Source organism: Bemisia tabaci, chromosome 6 (genome assembly GCF_918797505.1).
Source record: "Bemisia tabaci chromosome 6, PGI_BMITA_v3".
NCBI lineage: Eukaryota > Metazoa > Arthropoda > Insecta > Hemiptera > Aleyrodidae > Bemisia > Bemisia tabaci.
The window spans coordinates 467023-484116 of NC_092798.1; the positions used below are offsets into that span (position 1 = coordinate 467023).

General features: G+C 40.7%; 1 protein-coding gene across 1 annotated transcript in view; it reads left to right on the top strand.

The window, feature by feature from the left end:
* Positions 1 to 17094, top strand: part of LOC109033900 (neurotrimin) — a 482189-nt gene that overhangs the window by 413802 nt on the left and 51293 nt on the right. Inside the window, exon 5 of the mRNA XM_072301375.1 lies at positions 5546 to 5714. Coding sequence (XP_072157476.1) covers positions 5546 to 5714 — 169 coding nt within the window. The remainder of the gene's footprint in view (positions 1 to 5545; positions 5715 to 17094) is intronic.

The window sequence follows — 17094 nt, forward strand, 5'->3', positions numbered from 1 at the left end:
TGGTACTAGGTCCACATCTCCAAAAATTATAATCAGAGTCAAAAATAAATCTGTTTAATTCTAATGAGTACCAGGACAAAACTGGGGGGAGGGGGTGTTCAGCTCAGGTAGTTTGCATTGTTTTTGCGGCATCCTTCATGCACGCTGGGCTTGTCAATTTCCTCTAAAATTTTTGCAGTGGTGAATGCATAGCTGAAGTGCGCTTCAGCTAGAATTGTATTTAGCAAATGGGTGGTTTTTATAGGAGGATTATAATTAAACAAGTGGTTAGAAATGGAAACAAAATAATATGAACTATGCAAAACGATTATTCCGATAACGGAACTCGGCTGTTTTGAAAACGCCTTCAAATGCGGCGTGATACCTCACGCATTCCGGAGAGTTCAAATAGTTGTATCATTGCGCCGTAAGAATGTGACGGAAGATCATAGAGTACAATAGAGTCGCAAAGTACTGGAGCGCCGATGAAGCCAATCCATTAACAGGCGTTTCCGAGCCACGTGTGCTCCGAAAATAGTGAACCATTTGCGAACCCAACGGCATTTTGTAACACGGCGGCTTATGGAGAAATCAAGAATTGCTTGTGTTTTTTAGGTATTTTATAATTCAATCAGCATTAATTTTTGCAAATTTTGCTATTTAAAGGTAGTCAAAGCCATAATGAATCCATTGATGTATATTACTCCTGGATAATATTCATATTGGGATTTAATTTCTGACTTATACCAAGTGTGAACCAACCGGCATTTCTTATCACGGCGGCTTACGGGAAAAGCAACGACTGCCCGTGTTTTTTCGACATTTTTTAATTTCATCGATATTAATTTGTGCAAATTTTGCTATAATTAGATAGTCAAAGTCATAATGAATCCATTGATGTATATTACTCCTGGATAAAATTCATATAGGAATTTAATTTCTGACTTATACCAAGTGTGAACCAACCGGCATTTTTTTACACGGTGGCTTATGGAGAAATCAACGACTGCTTGTGTTTTTTCGACTTTTTTTAATTCCATCGGTATTAATTTGTGCAAATTTTGCTTGAAATAGATATTCAAAGCCATAATGAATCCATTAATGTATGTTACTCCGAGATAATATTCATATATGGACTCAATTTCAGACTTATTACCGGCCTACTTATTTTAGCTGGTTCAGTGTGTGTCTAGCCGACGAACGGAGCCGAGTCGGGACTGTCGGGAGTGGGGAGCGCTGAGCGCGAGTCTCTGCGTATGCGTCATCGCTAGTCGCCGCACACTAGTCTCCGGAGAACTGGACAAAACAGCCTCGAAAAGTGACTTCAACGGCGATCCAGTACTTTGCGACTCTATTGTACTCTATGCGGAAGATTTAAATGGAAATAGCCTTCATGCAGGCCCGGCGCATCCCATCTCGGGCCCTGGTACCAATTTTAAGGTCCGGGCCCCAAGCACGGAGGGGGGGGGGGGCTTCGAGGGGCATCCCCCGAGAAATTTCAGAATTTATACGACTAATCGGACGCATTTTGAAGCTTCCATAAATAATTTTTCCATCAATTTCTGCGGAATAATTATGTTTTTTTTTTCTACTTTCAGCACAAAATACTTGCGAATAATTGTTGCATTCGAAACATCTGGAAAATTTTTATTTTTTTTTTATTTGGCGGGAGGGCATATGATACTATTTTCAGTTCTAAGAGGGCCAGGCCCCCCTGGACTCCCCCTTCGTTTGTCTATGGCAAGGGAGTTGAGCCATGAGCCATTGAAGTCGAGGATGCCCAGACTAGAGACTCTCAGCATCTGACGACGGAAGAAAATGAAACGCAGTTACTAAAAATATCCCTCTGTACTGAAAATCTTAAAAATAGATAGAAATATTCCAAGAAGTATGCTTCTTTGAAAATTTAAGAAGAATTCTATAGTGCTCCAGCGTGTTTCTGAAAATCTATTCACCTTTTGCGAAATTTGTAGGGTAAATTTTTCAATTTTTCTTACGAAACAAGGGTTGCATGTGAATTCGTAGTGGTTTTTCACGGGCCCCGGTACCAGGGACCCAGTATCCTCCCCCCTTGTGGCGGGCCTGGCGGCATGTTAAGTTGGGTTCACTGACGAGTGTAATCTACTGATGAGGTCTAAAAAGACCCAAACCGGTATAGATCTCTCGCCGTGACTCCAACTTAATATTCCAATGCAAACTGCCTGAGCTGAACACCCCCCCCCCCCCCCCCTCAGTTTTGTACTGGCACTCATTAGAGTAAAAAAGATTCATTTTTGACTCTAACGAATTACAATTTTTGGAACTTCTTGGCGTTCATTTCCCGCGAAAAGGTGTGGACCTAGCACCATTGTTGTCACCTCGTTTCATACGGTATTCGGGCCACTTCTCAGTGTTTTTTTCTCATTCATTTATTTATTAAGATATTTTTGAGAGTTATGACAAATTTTCCTCGAAATTTTGTGACGCTATCGATCATATCACGAACTTAATTCTCTTAAAAATTGAAGGTTCAATACTGAAGAATTTTCCCTAAAATTTGTATTTCGTCATTGATATAACCGACAATGATAGGACTATATTTCAGCTCACAATCAGTGTTAACCTGCCTGTGATGTAGAGGGCCGTAGTTCCGAAAGCATGCCCAAAAAATTCTTGTTTCAACCTGTAGAATCGAACTGTAAAGTATTTTCTCTCGTATGTGTACGCATTTTGATAGTACGCAGTGTACTCAACGGACTCCCGTGCTTAATAATTACACACCAGATTTTGCATTCGCCTCTCAAACCGAAGCTCTACCTCATAAAAATTTGATCACATGCGTGTCGTATTTTTTCAGCATGACGACTCCTCAATGGTACGGCATGATCATTGATCATTCAGAAAATGGGAATGGCGAATGTTTGCTTCTGTTCCTCGAACAGGACGTTTTGTCGTAAGGAAAAAAAATGGGAAATCATGTCACAGCATTCTTGCTTTAAAAGTGCACAATGTGTCACTCTCTGAAGAGATATTGGGAAGGTTTCCTAAAATTGTAAAGCCCGGAGCTCGACTTCTCCGGAAAACTTTGATCCAAGACCAAGACACGGCACTGCCAATATCAGTGCGAAGGGAGAGGGATAGGGCGGGGATAATGAAAAAGGCAGGGAACGACTGCAGATTTGTGGGTACATTTCCCTCTTAATTTCAGTTGCAAAAGCCAAATGCCGCGCCACTTCCTGCGCGGATACGATCTGAAAAATTGGTTCGCCGACCCGAAACCAAGATTAAAAGCCGCAATCCATCGACGAAAGCTCCAAAGCTTCCAGGCGTCAGAGTCGGGTAACGCTAAAATTAAACGAATTGATTCGACCAGGAAACTTTCGTCCTTCTTCCACGACACAATGGGTTTAGATTGCGACCGCTCTCTTGCCAAATTTCTGTCGTAAATCACGGAACTCAGAGAAGATATACGACTTTGGAGATATTAATGTGATGAGAGCTTCTAATTCTGCAGTAGGGCACTCGTGTATTTTGCAGAATTTCATTAAATTAATGTAAACTTTAGCTAAATGAGTTTAAACCAAGGCATTGTACAGTTGATTAATCTTCTATTCACTCATTTAGCTTTGCGGTTTTTTGCTGTCAACCTTCAATTGCAATGTGGCATGCTTCCACATGAAGCCTCAGGATTTAGTCTTTGTCAAATTCAATAGCATCTTCATCCGACTCATTCAATTTTTATCCAATTTAATATTCTTTTTTTCTTTTCTCTCTTGTCATTTCTTTCTTTTGATATTCTCTCTTTTTGTAAAGTCGGCTAATAGCTCAACTTTTGTTTTCGCATTATGAGTAGCCGAAAACCGAAAAATCATGTTCTTTCTTCACTATGTCTCAAATTGCGCAGTCTACCAAAAATGTTGCCGTGTACAAATTGTCCAATTGAGCATTCTGTTCTCTTGTCTCTGTTTCTTCTTTTCCAATCCAGTAGAAATATATTGATTCTTTGCGAGGCAACCTCCAGCCTCTCTAGTAATTGATTATTATCGATAGATGCATACTTGTCGGTCGTTTTACTTCCATTTAAATTAGGAAAAACAGTGTTCGGGTCTTGCCAAATTTCCTCCGGTGAACTTCAAATTACTAGCTCACTTTTCCATTTCTTCCTTTGAGTTTTTTTAGAAATTTTCTTCCAAAATTAATTTAGCCTATTTAAAAAGGTCATACAAAAATATTCTCAATATCTGAAAAAATTTGGAGAAATTTGGCAACATTCGAACGCTTGAACAGTTTTCCTCTTTCATACAACAGTATATGAATCATTGATGATATATCCTCAAAACATGGGAAAAATAATAGAATCACATTTCACCGCGTAAAATCATGGAAAATTCTCGATTTTTTTTTAACGGTCTCTAAATCAACAACCACAACGAAGGAATGATTTTTCTGCGGAATAAAAATAACGTATCCATCCAGTTTAGCTGCTGATATCCATGGATTTACATCCTCAAAATATGAAAAAAATAAAATAATCACGTATCACCGCGGCAAATCTGAGAAAGTTACCAATTCCTTCCGTGGTTGAAAAATGAACAATTACAATAGAGAAATAATTTTTTTGGCGGAAAAACCATCGTAAGCGTTCATCCGGTCTCGATACTGATATCCGCAGGTACATCCTCGAAACATCGAGAATATCATGCTTACAATTCAAAGATACGTTTTTTTCTGCTTAGAAACATAGTCCCAGCTAGCACTTTCTCCAGCACTTGTCGTGAAATTAGTGACCTGAGTAAGGGTTGGTTCTGATAGGCAACTAATCTCACTGCTTGGCAATGCGTTATGCGTATTGCCGGGATTTGAAGGCGCTTCACGCTGAGGTCGTGATTTTGAAATTCTTAGCTAATGAAATTCATACTTTGTTGACGTGAGTTGTTGCAAGTTGAGAAGTTAACAGCATTCCGCTCGCAAAGTCCTGGCAATCGCTTTTCCCTGCGATTTACAAGAATATGAGATCTGTGTCTTCCGTGTTTCTTTTTGACTGAACGAATTTGTATTTAATTATCTTTTAGGAAAACCACCTCCATTTCTCCCTTAATTGGACTGCATTTGGACGTATTTCTGCCAAACGGAACTATGTGCATTAAGACATGAGCTCTGAGTCCCATAAGAATATGTGCATACCAGGGCTCCCGTCATAATGCACATAGTTCCGTTTGGCGGAAATACGTCCATTTTGCAAGCAGTGCTGGGGTCACACTATTTTGGAGGAGCAAGGCCAAAAAGTTCAAAAATATTTAAATTTGAGTCAAACATTTAACTCTCTAATAAGACTGAAGAAGGAGCGTGCTGAGTTGAGACAGATGCATTGAAATATTTCTCCGCCCTCAGTCTTGTACGGATACTCATGAGAGTTGAAAAACTTTTGACTCTAATCGAAAACTTTCTGAACTTTTGAGCCTTGCTTTCCCCGCAAAGTAGTGTGGCCCCAGCACTATTTTACCACCTTGTTGAATAGAGTTGAGGCCAAATTTGTGAGTGTTTTTTCTCACATATAAGTGGTAATTGGAGTGATATTCTGTTGCAGGAGATAAACTACGACTCGCCTCGGGGCGGCGTGAGCGTGATCACGGAGAAGGGGGAGGTGACGACGAGTTACTTGCTCATTCAACGGGCCGCCAGCCCGGACTCGGGCAAGTACACCTGTAATCCATCCAACTCCAATCCGAAAACAATCCTCGTCCATGTCCTGAATGGTAAGTACCCGCCACTCGCCACTCACCATTCCCCATTCGCCCTCCTTTCTCCCTCCTAATTCAATCCCCCTCCCCGCCAACCCCTATCCCTCACCTAGCATACCCCTCCCCAGGACAGTTCTTGCCCCCTCCGAAACATCCTCCCACTGTCCAAATTTCCTCGGATCCCGCCCAGTTGTCGCATTGCCTACAAAATAGATACACAAAGCGGTAGACAGAAGGAAATTGAAGCGATTTTTTTGGCGAAATTGAATGGTTGCTATGGACATAGAAGGTCAGTTATAGACTAACTAACGGCAGCCGACGAGAGACCTTACAGTTTTACCATATTTTTTGCCCAGTCTATGAGATCCACTTTTCTCGCCCAACAGGGTCCCCCCAATCTTCCCTTCATCTTCTGTCTTTATCGCTTTGTTTATCAATTTCAATCATCGTCTGCAAACGAGGGAAAGTAACTACATTTCAAAGTTGCCAAACTTTCTGTCACAATTTTTATTTCGATTCTGAATATATATTTAGAGCCCTGTGAATCTCTCACTGAGCAGATTTTATTTACCTATGGGACACAGATTTTGTCTCCGAATATGACAAGTTACCGATTTGTCTTGCCGAAAAGCATGAGGGAACAGTGAACTGTGAGTGAACGGTACTCGAACACGGAAAAAATTAAATCGTCGATTTAACAGTTTTCTAGTTTAAAAAAATGACTGCAATGTTTCAATGAAGATTTTACGACAGAAAAATGCTACTTTAACCACCCCCGTGGGTAAATTAGCTTTCCATTATTGAAAAGTGTACATTTGAAACATTGCAGTGACTTTTTTTGACAATTGAATCGTTAAATCAGGAATTCGTTTTTTTCCGTGAAAGCTAGAGGGGAGTTGAAAAATCCGAGATTTGGGGATAGTTTTTTGATAGCGGAGCCCTTATTTGATGGCGAGATTAGAGCGGTGCCTGGCGTATGCTTTAGAGGTGTGCGCGGGGTGTGATGGGGGCCGGAGCGGGGTGGGATGGTGACCCCGGCCGGGGCGAGGCGCGACTACTCCTGGGCCGGCGCTGGCGCTGGCGCTCGACTAATTATCAAACGCATCCTCGTTAATGTCCTCGCTTTCGACTGAGTTCATTGAGTCCCGATGATGATTTACTCTAATGGCCATTATTATTTATGTTTCCGCCTTTTAAATCAATGAGACCTGGCGATCCGAGCGAGGAGCGGGCAGCGGCCTATTTAACAGCGCTCGCCCCTTCACGCCCTCGCACTCACCACCCGCCACTCGGCAGTGCCCGGGCAGCCCGCGATTCTATGAAAACCCACGGCTATTCGCCCCAGTCCCAAGCGCCAAAAATTAAATTTATCCATTACTCCGGCCAATATTGCTTCTATCAATAGCATCCACCGGCCAGAGTAGGATATATTGAGTTGCGTGCCTCTATCCCGGAAATTAATCTAATTTCCAATCCACCTCCAATGCCAGAATATTCATCCAGTATAAAAACAGAACCCAGAGCCGCCAAAAATTGATCTCTTTCCTCATCCTATAATCTGTCTACGTGCGAATTAAATGCATTAAATTATGAATCAAAACTCCTCAGTCTAGCTTCATCTTATCTTGTTTTGTGTGTGAGGGTGGGTGTGAGTGTATGTCACGCTAGATGGTTTTAAAATTTCCAAGGAAACACCCAGGATCTTATTTTATTTATTTTTAAAAGGCCCTATGGACATAATATTTACTCAATTCGTGGTTTGTTTTTTATTTAATATCTTTTAGTGGCAATACCTCCAACTAAGTTTTCCTTTTGTGCCGCAATGTAATGATGGGATATGCAGCGAAGAAAATTGCTATATGAAGTCAGATCAACTTTTTAAGTAGGATAACTGAGTTTTTAGGCATATAAACTATACTTCGTTTGTATTAGACTAGTATTTTCTTCTGAAAAGTTCAATTATTTGAATAGAAATATCTGCTTACCCGAACCGATGTTATAGTTTGGTCATTTGAATCAAAATTCGGTCACAATAATTGAAGCTATTTGCTCCCTGTGGGAGCAAATTCATGGGTTGAGAATATTTTCTGCACCTAATGGATTACTCGAGACGTTCACAGCGCTTTCCATCTTTCCCATATTGATAGGAGGCAAGTAAAAATTCATGGACCCCTCATCCATTCGTGCGAGATTTAATTGCTCACCCATATCTTAACTCAGAAAGATGTAACCCGATCGGTGACAATGGAGACTTCCCGTCATACTTTAGTTTTTAATTGAAAAGCTCATAAACGCAATTCCTTGGAATTCCAGTAATTTCTCCTCCAAAGAATATTATTCTGTGAGAATTAAAAGCAATAAAGGTGAATAGTTTCTCTTTGAAAAATTAAAACAGGAGCTAACATTCTCATACACCGTGATCGAGGTAAATGATTTCCAGGTATATACATCAAGCAGTTATATTACATTTTTCAATCTGCAAGAAAAATACTTTTTCTTAGTATTGGGGGGGGGGGGGGGGCTGTTGGTTCCTCTGATAATAGCTAATCCCTCCTCCGCTCTTTTCGTTCACATTCCAGGTTATTTCCCCATGAAGAGAATCCAATATTCCTAAATTGTTTTCCAAATTACAAGGAAAGCTGAGACGCCCGCTGTACACACTTTCCTCTCCAGTCGTTGTGAATTCCTGAAATCCGGGAAACTTCCAAGAAGCCTTTTTAAGAGACTTATCGCTTTTGCCTGTTTATTGATTCAAGAGGCTCAAGACCGTATATTCAAGCGGCTCACCTAAATAATTAAGTCTAGTTTTCACTCTATTGTAAAGTCCTTAGAAAACTTTGCATGATACAGAAAGTTTCGTCCAAAGCTCTGCAAACAGAGCTTAAAGTTTGCGCAAGTTGAATTTGAAATTAGGCAAAGCCGTCACCACTTCAGGTGTACACTTAAAGTATTTTGCATTAATCAATTTCTCATGCCGTTATACTCTTTTACAGTCCTCCGTCTGAGAAAGAATTTTAATATCTTTATTCGGCTGCTCACGAAAAGCGACAGAACCGATTTATTATCGAATTAATCTCTTAACTTTTCATTCGCCAAGTTTTACCTCTACCGCTTCCATGGCTCATTCATTGCTCATAGTACTCAGGTCCAAATTAAAATCAATTTACGTCTGAAACCAACTTACATCAGAAGATTACATTTTTCTTCAAAGATGGGTAAAATTAAGAAAATCAAATGGTATTCTGAATTTTTTTCTCTCCCTCAATTCCCCTCTTCGTTTTTAGTTCCCGCGGCTGCCGGAGCAAATATTTCGTTTCCTGTAATATATATATTTTTTTTTTTTTTTCTAAATGGGAGATTCGATGTATCTTTTGAAAACAAAATACTTAAAGCTCTCGTTAGTGTAGTAATGCACTCTGGCGCATCGTTGACCAGAACAATTAGGTATAATTTTCGTTTTGCAGTCAGGAACGTGGAAAAATCAGGGAATATGTTTCCTCTGAAAATCTGGTTACGCACTATTAAGATAAAACAAGTAGTTTCATGAAGAGCGCGACCTTATCAATATTATAGCTGTAGGTAAATTGATTTTGAAATTGAACAGAAAATAAATGCATATCATAATTCCAAGGATAAGATACTTTTGGAGAAGCCAGTATAACAATTTCTCCGCTATCTTTGATTTTTGAGATTCAACTAAAAATTTGTGTTTTATGTCAAAAGATACCCCACCATACATGACGGCGGCACTGAATAACTAAAAAAGTTTCAAGAACAAGTTTTCCTTTAAATGGGCTTCTTTCTTTGGCGGCATGAATAATGATAATTCTTTCTTTTTAAATATAGGAAAGCTTCAAGTTTTGTCATGAGCAATACTGAGCATAACATACGTAAGGTAATTCAAAATAGAGCAGTTAGCAGGTCGGAATTCCTTATTCAGCAGAGCAGTTTACTTGAGTTAGGTTCCAACCTAAGAATACAACTATATCAACCTTGGTGTGTTGCACAGTATCATACGCAATTGAAGGCGTTTTATGTTGGCCCGACCGCGAACTACAAAGAGTAGAGTCTTGGTCTCATGGTGTGTTGACTTACGCGCTGAGTACGTCGAATGCAAAATTATGAGTAATTTTCAAAAATTATGATTTTATGCTCAAATTTGTCCTTTAAGAAGAAACTAAAATATGCGACCGCTCACGGAACAAGACAAGTGCTCTGCGGCTGAAAAATTCCGATTTAATACTGGCACCTTTGTATTCAATATTGCAAAAACATATAGACACGAAACTCCTGTGTCAAACCTGAATGGATATTGTCACTTCGTCAAGTTCACAAGTCAAAATAGGTTGATTTGAGGGAAAGAAAATTAAGCAAGTTGAGGCATATAGGTAGTATCACATCCTTTCATACTGAAATATTTCTGCCTATACAGTTTTTTCGATGCCAAAATCGATTCTCAGGCCTCAAATAAAATGAGAAAACAGCAAGTTAAGTATCTTAAATTAGAATCTCTAAATGTGCGCTCTTTAAATTGGTAGAAGTCTGCTTTTATCATTGCCTTGAAGCTTTCAATATTGATTTTTATACCTCAGGGGCTTATCATGAGGCAACTTCCATGGAAAAATATACGGTGCACTTACGGGCACCACAATTTTTTGCAGTTTAACGGAATTTGACCAAGGTGAAGATGACAGATTTTGATACCAGGCGCCTCAGTGAATCTACCATATTTCAGCTTATCGTCAAATTGACGTAAAATGTAGCCTCTCACCATTTTTGCACGAAAATAAACTAAACCTGTTACTTTCATGTAACTCGTGGGTATAATCGTACGGTGTTTCCCGTCCAACTTTAAAATTTTGATTTTTGATAGACTTTTACAAGAGCCGCTCCTCTGGATTTGTCCTCTTGCACAAACGATCAAGTCCCTTTTCCCAATTTTATTTAACGCTCACAAGCGCGCTAACCTGAGAAGCTCAAAGGCAGGAAACTTCGGGTGTTGGCACTTGCTCTTGAAATAACTCAAGTCATGACGTCATTGATGTCGTCTCCATCGACGGCTTTTCGCTTTCTACGTATCAGCCAGAATTAGAGAGCATTTAAGGAAGGAAGGAAGGAATTGCAGAGGGATGCCCGATACCATGTAACCTTTGACGCGTTGTTGAACACGTTTCCAGTTGGTCTCCTATTGTCACTCGCCTCTTTCCTTTGTGATCTTATCGGCGCTTGCAATGAACTGAATCGAGCAGTTGTCACGCTCACAGTTATTTTAGGTCAGGTCAGACCCGGGCCCCGGGGCCTAGCCTTCAAAAAGCTTTCCCAGTGAGCACTCCAAAAACGGATTACGTGCACCCCCTAGCCAAGGCTGAGGCTAAACGCCATATTATTATATTGCCAGATAGTGCTCAAAAATCGCCTCCTTTGCCCCATTTAAATCCATCTGATGGATCCACATTTTAGCGCATAGCCAGGCTACATTGCGCTGTATTAGCTTCGCAGCGTTGCCAGATTTTACCTGCTAATTTTGTTTATTTTTTTTTTTTTTTTTTTAGAAAATATATTAATATTTTTCATTGGAATTTTCAGACACAACAAGTTAAATTTCGATACGAATCTTAAACATCCCAAGAAGTATATTCTATTTATAAGTTTTCTAGGAGCCTAATCCCCAGTCTAACCTGACCTATAACAAGAGACATTTCTAGAGGAAAGTACCACTTTTAGTTTTTACCATTGGTGGAAGTGGTTCTTCCCTCCCAAAACAACTCCCAAAACAAAAAACTCTCGAAAGTAAGGCCGCAAATGGCCGTAGGAAACTAAGGAAATCAGGAGTCAGCGGCCCGGGTTGATTATCGAAATTAATAGACAAAGCTCTAGCCGAAGAAGACAAACGGACGATGAAGCGATCACCTTTGGGGAAGAAGGTTGTTACGATGGGAGGAGCTAAGGAATAGACTGACAACCCGTGAGAAACCCTATCGTTAGTCCATCATTTTCCCCCGTAGTCTTCAACAACCGCTCGTTTCAGCCAATATGAGAGCTCCATTTTCCCTTGGTCTCATCGTCTATCAATTTCAAAAATAAGCCTGCAGATATTGACGTTGATTTAAGCATTTAACTGTGACAGTTTGCCGAACCTCAAAACGTCAGGATGCTGGGAGGCTAATTTTTTCCGTGTCCGTTCTGGGTGGAGAGGTTAAACTTTTGAAGGGGAATTCGAAACACTGCGACCCGAAAAATTCCCTTGCTGGGTCCATATCCCTTCAATTACACTCAACCAAATATAATCAAAGCTTAAAACTTGAAACGATTCGTCATCAAGAGCTTTATTTGCGGAAGACCGGGTTGAGAGCTTTAATTAAAGTTGTATCGAAAAAAAATCATGTTTTGATCGAATCTCTCCCTGTCGCGGAGCATTTGGGCATTCCAGTGGCGGTTATCGATATTTCCTCATTTGAAGCTGTAGTAAATAATCGATTATTAAGGGGTTCACTGCGAACACCCTGTTTATCGATCATTTTCCATAATTTTAAATGGAAGAATAATCTATACATCGCAAAGCATCACACGGCACTTGAATGTTGGCGCTCTTTACCAGCTAAAAAGTTGTGATTTTTTCGTCATGGTCGAAGCTCTTCATTCCATACATACATGCATTCATTTTCAGGCTCTGCGAATGTTATTAATATTTATTGGATGAGAGCAGTATAGATGAAAAAAACAGATGTAATAATGCTTTTTAATCAAATCTGGACGGGAACGGTTTTTCAATACAACAGCTTATTGCTATTACTTATCAGCTTTACACTGCGCAAACGGAAGCGTTTATCCGTGGTGTTTGCTTTCCCTCTGGTCTTCAATGATTCTATAATCGTGGGAGGGATATTTGTTTTGCCCTCTGGTTGGGTTCGTGAAACTGGGCGAACGAGGAAAGGGGCAAGGAGAAAAAAGAATGTACAGGCACCTAAATTGTTTTTGTCCATGTCCTCTGTAACGCAGCGTAACGCAGGCTCGCAGGCTCACCCCCCCCCCCCCCCTCGTAGCGTTTCGTAATTTAGGAACGATCCCTTATGAAGAGATCCTCGGGAACAGAAAATTTCCATTATTGCACTCTTTGATATCTTTCAAGTGTTTCTGGATTGTACTATCTGGCCCTAAAATGCCGGTAAATGTCTTTGAATTCGGATGTGAGGAGCTGTGAGCAATGCTTGGCTCGAAGTTTGAGTAATGGCGGCGGCTTACTCTGATGTCCATTTTCCAAGCGGGCTTTGAGGACGCAGCACACGGTACACAATCAGCGGCCTCTATCTTGGAAATATCAGTGCGGATTCGGGGTATCCCTAATCCTGGTGGATCCCTGGGGATTAACAATGGCGACTCGAACGCAATTACGACTCGGCCGTGGTGACAAATTAACGCCCGAAAAAGATGAGGTTAGGCCGGGTCAGACTCGGAGGTCATCGCCTCACCTCGGCGACCCCCCGGGCCCCCGCGGATTCGGGAAGATATACGCTGTCTCGGCGCCCCCCCCCCCCCCCACGGCTCATCCCCCTTTTCACCCCTTGCGGGCCTTCCGGGGTTCGGGTGTGGTGCAGCACGTAAGCGCATAAAATTACGGATTCCTTTCAACCACCGGATGACAAAAACCGTCGGAGTGGGTGTAAATTATAAAAGCGCCCCTCTCCTGGCCCCGGTGCCCCGTTTAACCTCTCCTCCTCGGTGGAGAATGCTAACCGAGCTTCCCGGGACGATTAATTAAATGCGTCGGTTTTGTTGCGTTCCGAACTTGTTGCCGCTTTCGACGGAGCCGCGGCCTTTATCCGTCGAGTATCTATGTAAGGATTATTCCCACGTCTGTGCCGCTCCTGATTAGTTTATCAGTTCTAGCCTTTTCATGAAGCTCTTCATGGGCCATTCAAGTATTACGTAAGCCGTCTGTTGAAGGAGGGGAGGTCTGAGTTGGGCTTGTGTCCCTTGCACACGTTCCAAGTGTTTTACTCAAATTGGGGGTCATCGGTCCATCACTCATCGATGATCGTGGAATTTCCTGTAAAAACCCTCATCGATGACCCCCAATTTCAACTTAAAACTTGCAACGTGTGCAAAGGGCATTACGGGGTACTACGAAGAAGAAGGGAGGGTTAGCTTAGTCTTATTTTTAAAAAAAAATCAACTATTATACCTATTTTCCTATAAAAATAATTTATTTACCTAGTCTTCAGACTTCCTCCGTTATTATTTTAAAAGTTAGGGGTGAGAGGTTGGATGAGGTAAGTCAAAAGAGGATGGGGATGAGGTTGGCTTACGGGTGGTTTACAAGGGGAGGAAGATAAAAAAATCGGCCATAATGGGTACTAACTGAAAATGCCTTAGTGGCCCCTCAAGACCAATGTAAACTATAACCAGGCCCAAAGAAATTTGTATTTTCGAGCGATAAATGAATGATATATGCCGCAATCACACGCTGAATTTAGCAGCTGAATGTGGAAGTCAACAGTCATTGCCCAACGGCTGAAATTTAGCAAATTCGAGTTATTTTCATCCAGATGTGTATCAAATCCACTCGAATAGTTTAGATGAATTCAACATTAGTCCGATGGTTGCTGAGAATGGTTGCTGAATTTTGCGCGTCACGCGCAAATTTCAGGCATCGGGCCGATGACTTCCACACTCAAGCCACATTCAGCTCCCACATTCAGCGTGTGATTGCGGCAATACACGGACATTTTTTTACTCTCGGCAAAAGCATGCATTGAAATTTTCTCAAAAATGTTTCCATAGGTTGAAAATAAAAACAAACCCTTTTCATGTTCAAAAACGTGACGCCTTCGAGTTTGTTTACTGTCTCCCAAAAGAAGATTCGGAGGGGCATCCATTAAAGCCTAAAACTTGATGAGCAGTCGGAGGGTGGTACGTTTTTCCTGTAGTAGAATTAACAGAAGTACTCTCACAATATAGGTATTCAAGCTTTTCCCACTTGTCGTAAATAATCGAAAAATGGAAAGATTTGCAGCTATGACGGCAACGCGGCGTTTAGGATTAGGCGCAAAAACACACCGCGCTAAATACTCCCTGGGTGTTTTCCCGACTGTGTTCGCGATTAACTTTTTTACGGCAAGTTGGGTTTTCAGTATTTCATAATTATGAGTACTGAGCCTATTTCTTTCGGCTGAGGCGAAAACGCCGAAACTCCGTCCAAAACATTTTTGATGACATTTTCTATTCGAAGAAAACTAACGAAAACACTCCTTTAATATATTAAAAAACCCACACCACGCAAAAACTGGAGCTCTCAAACCGGCACGAATTATTTAATTCCTCAGCCATTTCTGCACAAAATTTTCTTGAAAATCTTCAGGTCTGATCCTTGATGTGTCTCAAACACACCTGTCACCTACAGAGATCGTCGAACTGACGATCTGTAAGGGCAACGTTCAACAATTGCATCGATGAGCCTCTTTGAAGCCCCTGAGTTTATGGCTGGGATGAGTGCTTTAGAGTGCGGCAGAAATTGGTCGAGGGACGTTCCTCCACAGTGCGGCAGAAATAATTGAGGTCAATTCTGCCGTGCTAAGGGAAAAACGCCGTATCAACATTCGCATGTTGCCACAAGTCCCTTGACAAAAAAAGTATTTTGAAAGAAAGTTATGCATATTTTTTCTAAAATTTTCTGATATTTTAGATTGAATTGCGAACAAAATTTCCTGAAAAATTGGAAAATACATATTTACAACTTTCCCAATAAGTTCAGTTTTTATCAGAGGAAATTTGGCAACGTCTGAGGGTTCATCCGGCGTTTTTCCCTAGCACGGTAGAATTCTCGCGAGTGGATTTGGCTATTTTTTTTTACTTACTGCCAACCTCCGTCACAACAAAACGAAACTCCCCCCGGGCGATGGTGCGTCTACAATATTTAGTTTCCATGTTGGTAGCAATAACGACCACAGCCAAAATTCTTGACCCACCTCCAGTGATGGGTGGAAAAGTGGATGGATGCTAACGTTGGCCAAAATTCATGGAGCAACCAAGTTTAGTTCTTGACCCCAGCAGAGTTTTTTTCTTCCTCGGGTCGCAACCCTGCCTATCTGGTTAAAGCAGTTGACCCAAACCACCCGCGAAAATTCGTCTTTGGTCGGGCGCTTCTCCGGCGACGAGATTGCACTACCACCATCCAATGAAGCCTTCCATATCATTTTAAAAGATTCACCTTAGGTAAGCCCATTTCAGGTTCTTACGAGGCCATTTGGGAGACTGGAGTGTCGTGTCAGTGGTGAATAATACAGAACAATTAGCAAAACAATTAAACAGTAATTAACTTGACATTAATTTAGCTTGCGTGTAACTTCACAGCACCGAGCGCAGGAAATGAAAATGGACTCTTGAAGAGTGAGCTTTTAACGCGACGCGGGAGGGTTCTTATTATTGTTTTTTTTTTTTTTTTTTTTTTTTTTTTTTTTTTGTTTCCGACGGAGAATTTATAATGATATTTTTTTGCACATGTCGATCATGAAGAATTGGTAAAGGAGTTGGTAAAGACAATGTTGTAATGAATACAGCAAACATTTCATTCTGGAAACTTCTCAACAAACATGCGACGCACAATCTACATGTTTTCTAATCATCTTCTTCAAAAACTGTAAACGCCATGACTCTACATTTGCCGTTCAATATCGACGGTGAAACTACCAAACCACGTATCTCGTTTGCGGTGTTTAAAAATCTACGCTCACATTTTATATTTTTTAAGTAGACCAAATCAATATCATTCCTTGAAATTTTCACGGAATTTTCTCCGCACAAAGAGGAAAAATCACAGAAATTTTCAAGACTGGATGTTAAGCAGTTTTTCATTTAAAAAATAAAGTATATGACAAGAAGTCTGCGACGTCGCAAACCGAGATACGTGGTTTGGTAGTTTCACCGTCGATATTGAGTCTCATCATATATTTGTCGGGAAAAATCAAAATCAGTTAATCTCAGGAATTTTATAGCTAGTGAGACACAAACTGTTAAAATCGTCATCTCATTATTCATCATTACGAGGCGGGACTTATAATTAAACCGTCACAGCTTATAACTTGAGAAAAAACTTACTTTTGATTAAATACTGAAGGTCTCAAGAGAAACATTTTAGGCTTTCTAACGGTAAGCAAAAACCATGGTTTTACAGCGTTTAATTTATGGCTTCCAGGTATATTCTGTTGATTAGTTGAGGGAAAATTTTACGGATTGTGAGCCATAAAAGCATGTAATTGAAGGTTTATGATGTTGTAACCATCAATATAAATAGCTTCCAAAGGTAAGTGCTACAAATCTCCGGACGTTTGCAACACTTTAACATGAAATATGTGATTTTTTTAAAATCTGATAGCCCGTTGTAAATCTGAAGACGTCT